This window comes from Diadema antillarum, unplaced genomic scaffold, assembly GCF_040938485.1.
Source record: "Diadema antillarum isolate AM-2024a unplaced genomic scaffold, OU_Dant_1.0 scf00000008, whole genome shotgun sequence".
In the NCBI taxonomy this organism is placed as follows: domain Eukaryota; kingdom Metazoa; phylum Echinodermata; class Echinoidea; order Diadematoida; family Diadematidae; genus Diadema; species Diadema antillarum.
In genome coordinates, this window is record NW_027270897.1 from 3,947,569 (window position 1) to 3,964,832 (window position 17,264).

The following is a 17,264-nucleotide window of genomic DNA, read 5'->3' on the forward strand; positions in this document are numbered from 1 at the left end:
CTACACACATCTGCACAATGTCCATGTGATACTGTAAAAGTGGATATTTTCGCGCGACTAATTTTTCACGCTCGGCAGGGTAAGAAGAGTTTTGCAGGTTTTTCATTCCGCGGAATCAAGTCATCAACTGCTGGAACATATGGCAAACAAAAATGTTCGCGTGCTTTTATTTTCGCGCTAGTTTCGGTTGCGCGAAATGCGTGAAAATTTCAACACCGCGAAAATTTCCACTTCCAGCTATTGGTACTAGAGTGTGTGATTTCGGTTGTTTTGCTTTTTGTTTGTTTGTTTTTTTTAGAATATAGCAAGAGTTGATGAATGGTGTGAGTCTTACTGATAATATCATCACCTTTAAGAAATGTTCCCATGAAAATTGCTGCAGTAATAAGTTTAATTCTTATGCAACAGGGCCCAGATCTCGGTAATGGAGAAGGAATGACAAAGTCATTTGTTATAGTGCCAATAAATCTGTTATTTTAATCTTTTAGGACTTCATGAGTGCATAATGTGCTATATTCTCCCCCTTCAACATATTTGCAGGATTGGAGTTTTGTGTACAAGATCCCTCCAACTGAAAGATTTGTTGGTCCCAGTATGTATGCACCCTTGAAGTCTCTACCAAGCAGCAAGCTACCTCCTCTGAAGACACCAGATGCATGCCATTACCGGCCTTCTTGGCAGGTGAGTTGTGTTAGACATTGTTATAAGCATCCCTTGATATGGATGCACTTCAATTCATGAATGGAAGCCATATCCATCCAAGAGAAAGCACCCCATGGAAAAGTATTGCATTAATATTCACTTTTACATCTAAGGTGGGTTCATCAAATGTCTTGATACAAATTGAAGAATCTTATATGTTTATTAAGTTTAATACGTGTTATTTCTTACTTTATTTACATGTTTACATCTGTGTGTGTTTATTTTAACTTTTGGTAGAAGACAAAGAGGAATTCCATGAAAGTGTATTATATTCTTCTGACAAAGAGAGTGATCTCAAGACTTTTGGGGTTTTTTTTAAAACTTGCTAAATTGTTCTTTACATCGTGTTATAACTTGTCTCATTTTTTAAAAGTTGCTGCTTTTTTTCATAAGAGGCTGCAGGTACCTTTTCCAAAAAAGGTCAGCTGATATACTGCCTTGTTTTCAGGCAAATATTTTATGTTCTTAATTTTAAACACTTTGAAGGGTATTTTTTCTTGTGTAAATGAAAAAAAAATGAGTGCACTTAGGTAGAAGAGCCCTCTTCGTTAGGTGAAAAAAAAACCAAGTGATTTGACAGAAAAATATCACTTTGCAGAAAAGACACAACAAAGAAGAGCAATAGCGCATGAGACAAAGCTTTTGCTTTTTCCATAAGATGCTGCAGATACCTTGTTCTGGCGTTCTCATGTATTTGTCTTAACTTGAGTACAGATAGTATTTTGATGATGGTTCTTGTTCATAGGTTTCATTGGTCACTAGTTAAAGGGGAATCTGATGTTTCAAATGTCATGCGATCACTTCCGAAAATCTAGCAAAATTCAATCATGTTTGATGCACTCACATACAATCATGTAAGTAAGACTGGACAGGTTGTATATGTAATAAATAGTTTCGTTGGGATCGTGTCGAGGGCTCCTATTAAACTTTTAATTTTATACTTTGATGAGACTACTCATTTAGAATATCTGATACCACTATTTGATGGTGGCAAAAAGAACATTCTGGTTATGTGATTTTATTGTTATCTGTAAAAGGATGACAGGGGGTTTGAATGCAGCAGTGGCAGAACATGCAGTGCTTAACCTAAGGCTGTCAAGAACTAGAAATGACAATGGATTGGAGATTCTTAACATTGACATCAGTTTGAATTTTGCAACTTCTTGCAGGTGGTACGTCCTGTCCAAGATGGTACTGTGGAGACGGCAAGGGTTAATTAATTTCTGTAATGTTATGTTATGTTTTAAAGAGTCCTTTGGCTGTCATTGTTTTTTTTTTCCATTCATACATGTACATCAGTTGCCATTGTCACCCAAGCCAGAACTTGTGCCTGTGGGAAAAGAAAGGTTGGTATCTTCCATTTTATTCTTTCTTTACATTTTCATTGTTGTATGCTATATTCAGGTCCAGAGAGCTGAGAACATTTGTTTTCCCCCATTTCAAGGCAATTGTAACAAATCTGGTTCTCAGCATGATACTGTAAGAGTCGAGTCAGTGAAAATGCATAATATAAGAAAATATAAACAACTTTCTTTTGAAATGAAAGGCATAAAGACTTTTGCGTGATGCATTAAATTTGTATACTGATATGTAGTAAGAGTTTAGAAGAAAAAAGATTTCAGATCTACTAATGGAAAACATTTTCTCTGATAGATGAACTGAAATGTTTAGTTTAATATCATTGTGAAAACTAAAGCCCTTTGGTTCCTTCTACTTGACTGTCATGCCAAGAAGATGAATGTATTCACCCTGTCCATGCCCTTTCTTTGTGTGTAAAGTGATTTGTCCAGAATGACATCAGCTGACATCGACCTATCCATCAGCCAATCATCTGCATTTGGGATGGGGGGTGCTGCCCTCTTGCAATCACCAGCAGCTTGCCCTGGCAGTCAGGAGCCACGCAGCACGATCAATATAGACCTCCAGTCACCTGCATCAGAGGCCTCCTCATATGTGCGTAACCTGAACTCGATTGAGGCACCAACGCCAGCTAATAATATCCCAGAGGCACACAGTCTGTATGTGAATCTGGTGCTGTCTGACTCGCTGCTCAATATCCACAAGGACAGAAACTTTGATAGTAGTGTCATGTGTGTGTGTAACATGAACATTAAAGGTGTCGGAGTGGGCGTTAGCAACATGCTGGACTTCCCAGGAGAGTGCAAGTGTGGTTTCAGTGGTGTTATGAATCGGCGCTATGCTGTAGGCAGTGGACTCTTTGCTGAGGATGAATCTGAAATAACTGGGCAGCCAGCAGATGCAGCACTCTGGGCATTTCACAAAGACAATCCCTTACTTGCAGGAATGCCAGAACTGAACCGCAAACCATTGCTTTCTGTTGAGAGCAGCAGTGAGAAGGAGGTGGCAGCTGGTGGGAAAGAGGTGTCACACACAGCAAAGTGTGTGCTGAGATTGATTCAGGAACAGTGTAACAGTCCGTACGCCACGCTGGCGAGGCTTGCTGGGTGTGTGCACAAACGAGGGATCAATAGCACGGGTCCTCTGGCCAGGAGCCAGATTGAAATAAATGGTGAGTTGTGCTTGTCTTTTGAATGTCTTCTCCTCTTATTCTCTGGGTCTTTTCATTTTGTGCACCAGGAATCTATGACTGGCACAACAGGTGACTATTCACTCATGTTGTGACGAAGTCTGTCAGCCATATAAAATCAAATTGTCCATCCTCATCATTCTAATTATTGATGAGGTGAGCTTATTACAATCATTCATTGTTTGCCGTCAGGCGTGCATCATCCAGCGCACACAAACTTTTTACATGTACAACTTCTTCTAGAACAGACATTGTTTTAGATAGTCTATATTAATTCAACATCATGATGTCCTCATTTCAGTCATTCATTTGGACCACTGTGCATGTTGTTACCTTCCCATTGAAATAGGTTGTAAGCTTCATTGTTAAATTTCATCTAGAGCCTTATTAGATAGCAAGCCTCAGATCACTGAAGGGAAATTTTTCTTATTATATATTCTTATTCTTGCTATACACATTGCATTTCTCCCTACCCCATTCCAGCACTCCTTTCTTTTTATTATGAAGTTGGAAACTATGCAATGAACCACAGATTCCTCTGTTTGCTTCTACATTCTGCCCGTGATTTTTGTGCCTCCGCCACGAAGTGGTGCCGGAGGCATTATTTTTTTCTACATTTTTATTTTACATTTAGATAAGCACCTCAAATTGTTCCATATGGCTGAGATACAACCTGGCAATTAACTTGTTCTCTTTCTTTGGTCATAGATGGGTGTGATGCATGTTTTGCTGCTCTAGAGCAGGGCAGACTTCTCATGGATGGCGCCATTGGCAACAAAATCGATGATGCCCTTCTCAAAAGCTCTTGTCTTCATAGCTGGCCTTACATACCAGGTGAGTGTAGGGAGAGTCCTTCCCTACATTGGTTGATGCACTTCATGAGCTTTGCAGCTCATTAGTCACATTGTCTACGCTTTTTATGCCTCCGCCACGAAGTAATGCCAGAGGCATTATGTTTTCGGGTTGTCCGTCCGTCCGTCCGCATTCGTTTACGCGATAAATTGAATAATATTGACTGGAATTTTACCAAACTTTGTCCAAGTATAAAGTATCATGGGGTAATTACTTGATTAGATTTTGGGTGAAATCAGCTAAAGGCTAAAGGTCAATTGTATCCGTTTACGTGATAACTCAAGACTGGATCAAGCGAATTTCACCAAACTTTGTCCGAGGATGATGTATGATAAGACAATTACTTCAGCAGTTTTTGAGTGAAATCGGACAGAGGTCAAAGGTAAGATCAAGGTCAAATCCTAGAATTTATCTGTTTATGTGATAACTCAAAACTGGATGAAGCAACTTTCACCAAACTTGGTCCAAGGATGACGTATGATGGGTCAATTAGTTGAGTAGATTTTTAGTGAAATTGGCAAGAGGTCAACGGTCAAAAGGTCAAGGTCAAATGTCAAGGATCAAGAATGTTGCTATTTCCCCCATATCTATGCAATGCCCAAAGGTATTTTCTTGAAACTTAGTGTAGACATGTACTACTGCATGAAGATTTTTCCAGAGAGTTTCATGTCATAAGGTAAAAAGTCAAAGGTCAGGTGAAAATGTTACAATTTCACTTTCCTTGCAAATGGTTCAATGTATCTTCATGGAACTTGGTACATATGCATGTACTGACTGGCAGGGATTATCTAGGGAATTTGGGGGTCATGGATCAATAGTCAGGGGGTCAAAGGTCAAGGTTAACTCCTCAAAATTTCACTATTTCCCTCATATACTATTTGCAATGCTTCCAGGATTATTTTTAAAACTTCATATATACATGTATTGCCTAATGGAGATTCTCTGGGAAATTTCCTGCCAGAAGGTCGAAGGTTAAGGGTTAAGGGTCAAAGGCCAGGCTAAAATGCCCCCCCCAAAAAAAAAAAAAAAAAAAAAAAAAAAAAAAACAAAAAAAAAAAAAAAAACAAAAAATATATATATATATACATTTTATACTGTAATTAAACTTTTTCTTCATACCTTGAAAATTACTCAATGCATAAACTTATAAAAGGGTCGGTCAAAAGTCAAGTAAAATCCTCAATTCCCCAAATACATGTACCTGCATTCTGTAATAGACAATTGTAGCAAACCTAGTTCAAGGAAAGTGAACATTCAAGATATTTCTGACAAACCTGTCATTTCAGTATTTTGCCAGTTATGTGAAACTGTCATCACACATTGTGAAGACATTGTACTATACACCTATTGGGAGAATCATGCATTATGGCGGAGGCATACCAGTCGCCATAGCGACATTTCTAGTTTGTACATGTATTTTTGTTCCCTACATTTCTTTTCCATGATGTTTACTTATGGTAGTCATAATTTCTAGTTCTCAAGCATATACAGTGTGTAATGCCATATTGATACACTTACAGCAGTGGCTGAATTGATCACCTAGCTGGTGTGGAGGGAAAACAAGTTTTGATGGTACTCAATACGTGATTTCAGACAAAGCCTCATAAAGAGATAACAATACACAGTTCTTCAGCAGTGATTACTGTATACGCTAAATATTTCGCGCTGTTTTTTTTTTCCGCAAATTTCGCGAGTTGGGTGCTATTTGCAAAATTAAAGACATGCGAAAATATTGACTCTGATCCCGATGTGGATGTGACGTACGCGTGTACATTTCTCCATTCTCCGTTCAGTACAGGACTCCACGATTGCGAATAAACCACTCGTGAAATTGTCGGGAATTCCTGAATTGCGAAAATTTAAACTTGCGAAATATATGGCGTATACAGTATTTCATTGTTAGAATGAACATTATAAGTGCCAACTGTTAGCTTTAGCCCAATGACACTCGATGATGTTGACAGTCTATGGCACTTAAATACAATCATATGGACAGCATACTGATACTTTAAAAGTGGTTATTTTGCATGAATAATTTTTCACGCTCGGCTGGGTAAGATGAATTTCATGTATTTTTTTCATTCAGCGGAATCAAGACAATTACTAATGGACCATATGACGTGCAACAATGTTTGCATGTTTTTATTTTCTGGTTTCTGGTCTCATGAAATACGTGAAAATTTCCACACCGCAAAAATTACCACTCTTGCACTATTATGTCGAAGTCTAATCATGGAGAACTGATTAAGAATGAAAAGATTTGATAACATCTATCTCATGCTTCCACCTTGCCCTGCATGAGTGACCATTGGTGCAGTTAGTTCAGGTATATCTATAGAGACCCATGATAGTATACTCCAAAAGGTTTCTTCTGGCAGCCAAGACCACATGTCATGAGTTGAGAGATGGGATTGTAAATTTCTGTACTTCATCTGTGCTATATTTGTAAATCTTATGGTCCATCCTTTGTCATGATTTCTTAGCTGTCCCTCCTCTCCACACTTTGTAATTACAATTTAAACAAGAAACCTGAATTGGTATATTTCCTTTGTACTTGGCAAGATATGCTACAAAAAGTGTAAGTGCCCTGATACAGTGTAGATTTTGGACAAATTCCTTGATGGCTAAAGATCACTTTTCTTAACATCGACTAAGAATGATATTTTAAAGTATTAACCCTGCTGGAAGTTTTCAATAAGACATGTAATATATTTTAAGGAGGAAGGATAACATGATCAGACAGTTACTTACATGAATGAAAGTCAAAGGTCACTGTACTTTTGCTGAAAGTATCATTTCCAACCACGATTTCAACTTCAAATGCCTATTTTGATACTGTGGATGTATCGTAGATGATGATATGGTTCTCACCCACTTTATTACTAGAAGTTGCAGTATGCCAGGAACACTAATATTTATGCCTTACTGTCAAAACTGCCAATCCTTGTAAGTTGTATTACATGTCGAGTACACTCAACAGGAAAGAGAATCTCAGCTAAATTGTGCTGCTGACTCACTTGTTCTTTATCTCTTCCATATTGAAATGATTTTTGTTTTTCTAACTTGTGGCAGCTCTTGCTCAAAGTACGATGTCATCCCAGGACATTGTGCGGACTCTCAGCTCCCTGCAGCCGTTGTTGCAGGATGCCATTCAAAAGAAACGCACTACTAGGTTATGGGAGAAGCCATACACAGTACAGGGCCCTCTCACTTGGCAGGTTTTCTTCAACATTGGTGTGAGAGGTCAGTCGGTAGTATTTGTTAGTTTTTCTTTCAATCCCCTACTCTCTCCCTCTCTTGGTCCCTTTCCGTTTCCTTGTGCCTATCTCTTTTTAGCTCACCTGACCCGAAGGCTCAAGTGAGCTATTGCGATCGCTTTTCGTCGTGCGTAAACTTTTTACATTTTCATCTTCTTCTTGAAAACCCCAAGACCGATTTTCGCCAAACTTGGCAGGTAGCATCCCTAGGGGGCCCCAAACCCCCCAAAATTAAGGAATCTTTTAAAAATCTTCTTCTCTAGAACCAGAAGTTATAGAGCTCAGTTAATACTATGAGTTAGTACATTAATGACTGTAGTTCCACGTTTGTTAATGGCAGATCCAGGGGTGCCCCCCTTTGGGCGGGGGGAGATCCGATTGGGGCCTGAATTTTCGTCAACTTCTTGAAAACCTCATGATGGATTTTCACCAAACTTGGCAGGTAGCATCCCTAGGGGGTTAGGACATCAATTTGTTCAAATGGGCACCATGCACCTCCTAGGGGGCCCCAGGGGGCCCAAACCCCCCCCCCCCCCAAAAAAAAAAAATAAAAAATAAAAAAAAATAAAATAAATAAATAAATAAATAAATAAATAAATAAATAAATGAAATAAAAATTAAGGTATCTTTAAAAATCTTCTTCTCTAGAACCAGAAGTAATAGAGCTAAGTTAATACTGTGAGTAGTATATTGATGACTGTAGTTTCAAGTTTGTTCATGGCAAAATCAGGGGTGCCCTCCTTGGGACCCAGGGGAGGGGTGGGGAGGGGTCCTAATGGGGCCTAAGTTGTACATTTTCTGAGAACCCCATGACCCATTTTCACCAAACTTGGCAGGTAGCATCCCGAGGGGTGTAGGATCTCAACTTGTTCAAATGGGCACTGTGTCCCACCTGGAGGGCCCCAAGGGACCCAAACCTCCCAAAAATTAAGGAATCTTTAAAATCTTCTCTAGAATCAGAAGTGATAGAGCTAAGTTAATACTATGAGGTAGTACATTAATGACTGTAGTTTCAAGTTTATTTGAAAGCAGATCCAGGGGTGCCCCCCTTTTGGGCAGGGGAAGGGGTGGGGCCTAAATTGTACCTTTACATCTTCTTCTTGAAAACCTCATGATGGATGTTCACCAAACTTGGCAGGTTTGGATCTCAATTTGTTAAAATGGGCACCAGGCTAATGGGCACCATGCTCCTGCCCCCCCCCCCCCCCATCCCCCAAAATTAAGGAATCTTAAAAAAAGTGTTCTTCTCTAGAACCAAGAAGTGATTGAGCTAAATTTGATACTATGAGGTGGTGTGGGGGGGGGGGGGGGTGTCTAAATTTGGGCCCTAATTGTACATGTTCATCTTCTACTTGAGAATGCCTGGTCAAATTTTGGTAGAGCTGTGTGTAATTTAGATTAGTGACTACGTGAAAGGTGAAATTGTGATACTGTTTCATTTTCTTGTTTTGTTATATTCAATAGACAGTTATGAGCTGTTATTTTTCTCCATGCAGTTCATTAAAGGACAAGTCCACCTTCATATATGTACATGTGAATTGAGTGAATGCAACAATATTAGTAGAACACATCAGTGAAAGTTTGGGGAAAATCAGGCAATCCGTTCAAAAGTTTTGAATTTTTAAAGTATCTGTGCAGTCACTGCTGGATGAGAAGACTACTACAGTGTATGATGTCATGCGTACAACGATGTAAAGAAAATTTTTTTAAAATTTCACAAAACTTCACTTTTTGAATAAAGTGCACATTTCTTCGACTTATTACTGACATATGATAAGGGTAATATTATTCCCCCTGTCTTCTGAAAGAGAGAAGTCAAGTGTTCTTTTGTGATGTGAGAAAAGTGAAAATATGTTGAATTTTCTTTATTCTTTCTGTATATCGTTGTACACGTGTGACATCACAAGCTATAGTAGTCTTATCATCCAGCCTTGACTGAGCAGAAACTTCAAAAATTCATAACTTTTGAATAGATTGTCTGATTTTTTTCAAACTCTCACTGATGTGTTCTACTAATATTGCTGCATTTACTCAATCCACATGTCTATGAAGGTGAACTTGTCCTTTAAAAATGGAGAGGGAGAAAGAAGTGAGTATGTATGTTTACGTGATTAAAAACTGAGAGAACAACAGTATTCATGCATGACAGCTCATTTTCAAGATTCAGGTTAAGTTCTGATTCATGCATGTGTTGCAAGTGTTCTCTTTTGAAAGATCCTGTTAACTGTACTCATTACATGGGATGCAAAGCCAAAATCAACTTTAAAGGGATGTTATAGTATTGGCTGAGGTGAGGATTCAGCTTTCAGTGTTTTGCAAGATATTTAGAAACCACTCTTATGAAATCTTGAAGAGCATACAATTCTTAGGGGAATTTGAATTTTATCTAATGAAAATTGGTTTTGAAATGACTGAGATATCCAAAAACAAAGTAAAACAAAGAGATCCTGACAAAAGTTGTGGCCTGTTGCATTTTATTAGGATCGTTTTTCTAGATATCTCAGCCATTTCAAGACCAATCAAGTAAATTGTGAATTCCTCTAAGAATTACATGTTCTTTCATATTTCATAAGTGGTTTCTCATTATCTCACAAACACACACATACAAAAAAAGTTGGAAACCTGCAGCCCCATCTAAACCAAAACTGTATCATCCCTGTAAGCTCAGCAGTTTGAGATATACTGTGTTAATATTGTGCACGTGCCAAACATGCACATCTCATATTCAATGCTTGAGTGATATCTTTTGTGAAATATATTATGTTAGAAAGTATAGTAATTGTCTCACGTGTTTGCTTGTTTTATATGGACAAATTCAAATAAGTGGGAATGGCAAGTTGTCTAAATGTAGGTGGCAATTAAAGGGTGGAATACTGCCCAGTGCTGTGTCATGTAGTTCCTCTTCTATCAATGCAAAGCTGCTATCCCAATTTTCCTGCAGGTGCAGCAGAGACCCCAGAACCCCTCCCCATACCTCGTCTTCTCATCGGGCATGACAAGGACTGGTTGTCTTCATCTCCCTTCACCCTCTACTACTGGGTAGGTCCTTGTCTTGTCATTTGCGTGGATCACTGTCTTCTTGTGTGTGCTGTTCAACACCAATTCTTAGTTTTGAGCCAAATCATGTTTACTTTCGTAAGTTGATCTTTTAAGCTTCTCAGTGAAAGGCAATGTTTGAATCGGTCACATTTACATGTATATGTGATTGATATGTGATCATTCCAAGTTAGATTGATATCACTCTCTCAATTTCAAATATTTGTCCCCGCCGAATGAGTTCGAGCAGGGGACTATGAAACGGGCTCCGTATGTGTGTGTGTCCGTCCGTCCGTCCGTCTGTCTGTCTGTCTGTGCGTCCGTGTGTGATCAAAATCTTAAATTTGCTACTTCTCTGTCATTTATGAGCCAATTTTTGATTCTGTTTGCTTTATATGATAGCACTACATGGGAGCTTTGAAACTTCTACACAGAATTTCAGTTGTGACCTTTGACCTTGACCTTTGACCTATATTGTACATTTTGCTACAAAATGCTACTCCTTCGCCATTTCTAATCCGATTTCGATTCCATTTGCTTTATGTGATGGCACTAGTTGAGGGCTTCAAAACTTCTACACAGAATTTTGACTTTTGACCTCGATTTTTTGACCTGTATTGTACATTTTGCTACAAAATGCTACTCCTTCGCCATTTCTAATCCGATTTCGATTCCGTTTGCTTTATGTGATGGCACTAGGTGAGGATGTCAAAACTTCTATACGGAAGTTTGACCTTTGACTTCTTTGACCTTTGACCTTGATTTTTTACCTATAATATACATTGGCTACAAAATGCTACTCCGCCATTTCTAACCCGATTTCGATTCCGTTGGCTTTATGTGATGGCACTAGGTGAGGGCTTCAAAACTTCTACACAGAATTTTGACCTTTGACTTCTTTGGCCTTTGACCTTGACTTTTGACCTATATTGTACATTTTGCTACAAAATGCTACTCCTTCGCCATTTCTAATCCGATTTCGATTCCGTTTGCTTTATGTGATGGCACTAGTTGAGGGCTTCAAAACTTCTACACAGAATTTTGACTTTTGACCTTGATTTTTTGACCTGTATTGTACATTTTGCTACAAAATGCTACTCCTTCGCCATTTCTAATCCAATTTCGATTCCGTTTGCTTTATGTGATGGCACTAGGTGAGGGTGTCAAAACTTCTACACAGAATTTTGACCTTTGACTTTGTAAGAGTGCTGGTTTTATGTGTCGGTAGCGTGGTGTGCACTCTCAACTATAGTATACGATGTCAAGCCACAGTCGAACATTAGTTAATGCAGGAGACAAGGTGGTGGTTCCAAGACATACACTTTAGTTTATTAGATATAATGATCAGGAATTCCAGAATGGTGCATAATACTGACGAGGGAATATTGTCGGTAGTATATGTAAAGAATACTGTTCCACTCCTTCTTGGCACATGACCGAACAGAGTCGGGGCCGGAGTAAGATCCATTCCTCAACTCCAGAAGCATAAGATATATAGGGACATGGATAGAAGTTAAGAGATTAGTAGGAGAGGGTCTATGATGTGGGGATTATAGGTTCATTGAACAGTACTGTGTAGGGGACTGGTGGTGGGAATTGTAAACACAGTTAGTCTGAATTTACTTAAACTTGATTGAGGACAAAGGGAAGGATTAACTATTGAGTAGAGATTAACCAAAGTAATAACAAAGATGGTTGGGTTCTGAATGGAAGTTTCATAGGAGGTTTGATGGTCTTGTTAATAAAAGGATATGAGACTATAAAGCTGGGAAGTGTACATAGGGTTTTGGATTGGACTGGTCGTATATTTAGACAGTATAATTAGGGCAGGAAATGGGGATAAATTCTTAACTTGGTCAATCAAAAGACACTTATAAATTACATGAGGTTTGTTCTGTTTTAAGGTATAAACTCCCTATTTCTCCATCTTACATTCGTCCAATCTTTCAAAAAGAAACGTCCTCGTTTCATAATCATATACTGCAATATCTAAAGAGTTCAAACGATTGACAAATGAAGAAATTCTAATACATTTACGGAGAGAAAAAAAATTATAAGAAAACACTGTTGACATGTAAACATAATAGAAATGATTGCTACACAAAACATAATCAAATTGAGTAGCATATTCATAATTAACAAATTAGTGAAATAATTAAAAAGAAGATTGATGTGTACATAAATCTTGCAGATGAGGTATATTAAAAAAAAATCACCAAAGAAACCTATTTTCCAGGGGACATATCATTGTCTTGAGAGGTGTAGGAAAAACAGCATGGCCTGCACATAGCATAGTAATCAATACATACCGAGGTAACAACATACATTAAATTTAGAATGGAAATAGAAGGGATAGGAAATAAGAGATATCATAGTAATCCACAAACTGTATGTAGAACTCAAAGAACAATCAGAGGTCCAAGAATTGACAAAAATTATATTACCATACGTTAAAAAAAACACTTAACATAAATGACAAAACTACAAACTAGAAGAATACACTGACTGCATACATCTAGTCTTGTGCTCAGCAAATATGTTGAAAAATGAATAGTATAATCATTAAAAAAAACTTAAGAAGAGGAACAGACAGAGGAGAAAGGAGAATGAAGCAATTAGATTAAATGACCTAAATTATACAGAGTTGGTGTCTTTGAAATGCACCATGCAAGAAACTTGTAAATAATGATGTTGATGAACAACATGTAAAAAGATATCTGGCATCAAGAGTAATTCAAATTGTGTCGATAATATTATGTATAAGAAAAAAAAGTTGGGTCAACAACAGGACATTTATTTGTGGTGAAAATGCGCATATATATCTAGACTGCAACAAATTTACTAATGGTACAATTTTTTTTTTCATACAAAAGCAGTTGATCAGAAAAACAACATTTCTCACAAAAAAATCAAAAGTTACAACCATACTTAAACTAAGAAATTTATGCTAGAAAGTAAAAACACTTATCAATCATGTTAAAAAAATTCTTTCAGAAATAAAACACAATACACATGCTAACAATGAAAACCTAAATACCAAATAATGCTACAAATTTACATCAGAAGTTAAACCGACATTATTGTTGAGCAAGAAGCAGAAATCGGGATATAAAACGGTCAAGAAAGGGGCAATTGAACGTGACAGAGAGTGAGAAGGAAAAGGGGGAAAGTATGGACAATGCAGAAAAATGAATGAACAGCCATGTGGGACGGGGAGGAGTGAGCAAAATATCATTGAAGGTACAAAAAGAATGTATAAAATAGAGATGACATTAAAAACAAAGTTTCACTAATATGAAATAGGAATTTAAGTGCCAAGGAAGCGGAAGGGATAAGGAGACTTGCCATAAATGCTTGATTATGCGTAAATAATTAATGAGAATTCTGAAATTTGAAATTTGGAAGTAAAGGAAAAAAAGGGCTTCGTTACATCCTGTCACAAAAAAATGAGATCATAAATTATGACGGATCATAATCATTAGGAAGCTGACTGCCGTGTGTCCGAACACTATCGGCATGGATCACAGCGTGTGGATCGTAAAAGAGGTGTGATGAGGCAATGGACATGTGAGAGGGGACCACAGAGTCCCAATTCGTGAAGTGGCTGGGCGACGGCTGAGGATAGTGAGTATGGGGCAGAGATGGGGGAAGGGGCTGAAATGTGTGGGTTTGCGAGGAAACAGTACAGTGAGCTTGGAGAGGGGGTTGGTAGTCGGGCAAATCAGGAGGAGAAGAGGTAGAGAAAGGGGTGGAGCTGTCCGAATCAGTCCCAGTGGGAGATGATGTAGGGGCGTCTGAGTCAGAGTTAAGGGGAAGAATGTCGCAGTCAATAGTAAGAGGGGAAAGTGGGCTAGAGGTTGGATGAGTGCTTTTCAGAGATCGGATTGGAGTCGGGGAAGATGGGGATGAGGGGTGGGAAATCACTGCACATGTTTGTGGCAGTGAGGGAGGCGGGAAAACTGAGGTGCGATACGAATTACAGGCCTCACAGTGAGAGCAGAGGTCTGCAATGTCTTTGCGCATCCCATGCCAGTAGCAGAGCCCTTCGATAAGCTCAATTGTCTTGGCTGTACCGAAGTGAAGAGCTGACATGGAAGCATGCATGACAGACAGGACAGTAGGGATCACAGAATAGGGAATGACAACCTGTTCTATCATTATCCCGGACGGATGTCTCTTCCGCCGATACAACAATCCATCACGAATTATGAAACGCTCAAACTGATGCCGGAACTTGAACAAGCATTCCTCATAATGAGGGATGGTCGATTTTGGGGGTACATGTCCAGAACGGATCCAGGCAGTGACCTGCCGGATGATTAGATTCTGGTGCTGAGCCTGATGAAGGCGTACACCATGTTCTAAGAGAACACTAAAAAAGGAGGACAGGTTAGTAGGAGGTGCGGGAGGAGAGGGAGGAGATGATATTGGCGATGAATTGGCATATGCTGATGCCGATGACGGAAGTGAAGCTACTTCAATCGGTATAGCCGGTGATGGAGATGAGGGAGGGGATGGATTATGACCTCTGTCTATTGTTGAAGGGAAAGATGAAGATACAGGTAAATCGTCATGGCCACCTTTGTAATGACCACCAGGAGAAGGAGGCGGGGGTGGAGAAGAAAGCTTTCTCACACCGGGGGTATCATGTGGAGGTGGGGGTGGAGAATGAAGTCTGGTGGAGGTTGGTTGGGGTGACCGAGGAGGGAAGGAATCATCCCGAGAATATGATGTGTCATGAAATGATGGGGTACGAGGGCGATGGGAATGCTCACGATCTCGGGGATATGCATGAGACTGAGAGCCCGTGGTTCCAGATAAAACCCCAGGAGAGAGTGTATTAGGGCCATATCGATAATGACTTGAATCATCATAACGATGATCGTGACCATACCGACTGGTTGAAGAGATGGAGTGGTTAGAGTAGTTAGAGTAATGATCAGGGGAAGGAGAACGCGAGTGATAGCGATGATGTCGGGAATAGGAAGAACTATAATCATGAGAAGGAGAACAAGGGCGATAGTGTGAACGAGAATGGGAGTAGGATGAATGGCGCTCCGGGGAGGGAGAACGGGAGTGATAGGGGGAGCGATAGGAATGATAGGAGGGTGAATGGGGTCGAAAACTGTGAGATCGATCGCGAGAGTAATTATGATCCCGGGAAGAATACATTGTGTTGAAAAAAAGTGTGTGGAAAAGAAGGAATATCAATGTACAGAATCAATATAACCAAATGTCTAGAGTAACAATGAGGGGAAAAACAGCCAACTAAAGATAAGAACACCAACTACACATAAGATGGCAAAAAAAATATCTAAATGTTATTTACACAATGGTAACACAAAAATGTCAATAAGGCCACGTTACCTCGAGGAATTCAAGAGAAAAAAAAATTACAATTATTAAGTGTATCTACAACACAGTGTGTTGTGTAAATAAATTGATTCAGGGATCAACATGATATGGTTCAAGAAAATTCCAATGCAATTTGAATGCAAACGAGGGGGGTGGGAATGATAGTGTTCAGAGTCCCAAATTTAAAAAAAATTAACTCAATCAGTGAACTTAGCTGCGACCACCAATAACTGGAATTATTATGCAAGGATGTGGAGAATCCGGAGGACATGTGTAGAAGGAACCAGCATGGACGCCGTCTGCTAAAAGATATGGAGGTTATAGCGGAGATCCCGACCAGGTAGATCCGCCAATGAGCTGAAGACAGGCCGTCAGCGAGACAGAAGAAGATGAAATAGGGTAGGATCATCAGATAGGATGAGGTAGCACACACCAGCACAGGATACGATGACAAAGCAGATATGACTGGGCAGGCCACCAGCGATGGACGTTCCAAGGAAAAGAAGAGGGCCGAGGTAGTGCATGTATGAAAAATGTCAGAGGAACTGGTAAAGGAAGCGTGCAGGCAACCACAAAGCGCGTGCAGGCATCCACAAAGCAATATAGAAACTTGTATCCAGTCTGAGGACAGTAGGAACACACTATAAGGATTCAGTTGTAGAGTCTTCCATGCAGAAACATACACATTGGCTAAACGAAGCACAGGTCAAGAAGATGAAGACATCTCAGGACGAGGCGACATCAAGTCATGTGGTGATGCTGCAAGCCAAGACAGCCAGGAACAAATTATCGGCGAAGTGAAATTGAAAGTCCGAGCGGTTGCGATGGCCACCAGTTTAAACCGCTGCTACCACTGTAAGAGTGCTGGTTTTATGTGTCGGTAGCGTGGTGTGCACTCTCAACTATAGTATACGATGTCAAGCCACAGTCGAACATTAGTTAATGCAGGAGACAAGGTGGTGGTTCCAAGACATACACTTTAGTTTATTAGATATAATGATCAGGAATTCCAGAATGGTGCATAATACTGACGAGGGAATATTGTCGGTAGTATATGTAAAGAATACTGTTCCACTCCTTCTTGGCACATGACCGAACAGAGTCGGGGCCGGAGTAAGATCCATTCCTCAACTCCAGAAGCATAAGATATATAGGGACATGGATAGAAGTTACGAGATTAGTAGGAGAGGGTCTATGATGTGGGGATTATAGGTTCATTGAACAGTACTGTGTAAGGGACTGGTGGTGGGAATTGTAAACACAGTTAGTCTGAATTTACTTAAACTTGATTGAGGACAAAGGGAAGGATTAACTATTGAGTAGAGATTAACCAAAGTAATAACAAAGATGGTTGGGTTCTGAATGGAAGTTTCATAGGAGGTTTGATGGTCTTGTTAATAAAAGGATATGAGACTATAAAGCTGGGAAGTGTACATAGGGTTTTGGATTGGACTGGTCGTATATTTAGACAGTATAATTGGGGCAGGAAATGGGGATAAATTCTTAACTTGGTC

General features: G+C 39.4%; 1 protein-coding gene across 1 annotated transcript in view; it reads left to right on the top strand.

Annotated features, from left to right (window-relative positions):
• The window catches only part of LOC139718886 (mediator of RNA polymerase II transcription subunit 13-like), a 55,603-nt gene that overhangs the window by 16,088 nt on the left and 22,251 nt on the right, over window positions 1-17,264 (top strand). The window contains exons 5-10 of the mRNA XM_071630331.1: window positions 541-681; window positions 2,002-2,048; window positions 2,481-3,232; window positions 3,959-4,084; window positions 7,175-7,345; window positions 10,301-10,398. Of these exons, the coding sequence (XP_071486432.1) occupies window positions 541-681; window positions 2,002-2,048; window positions 2,481-3,232; window positions 3,959-4,084; window positions 7,175-7,345; window positions 10,301-10,398 (1,335 nt within the window). The remainder of the gene's footprint in view (window positions 1-540; window positions 682-2,001; window positions 2,049-2,480; window positions 3,233-3,958; window positions 4,085-7,174; window positions 7,346-10,300; window positions 10,399-17,264) is intronic.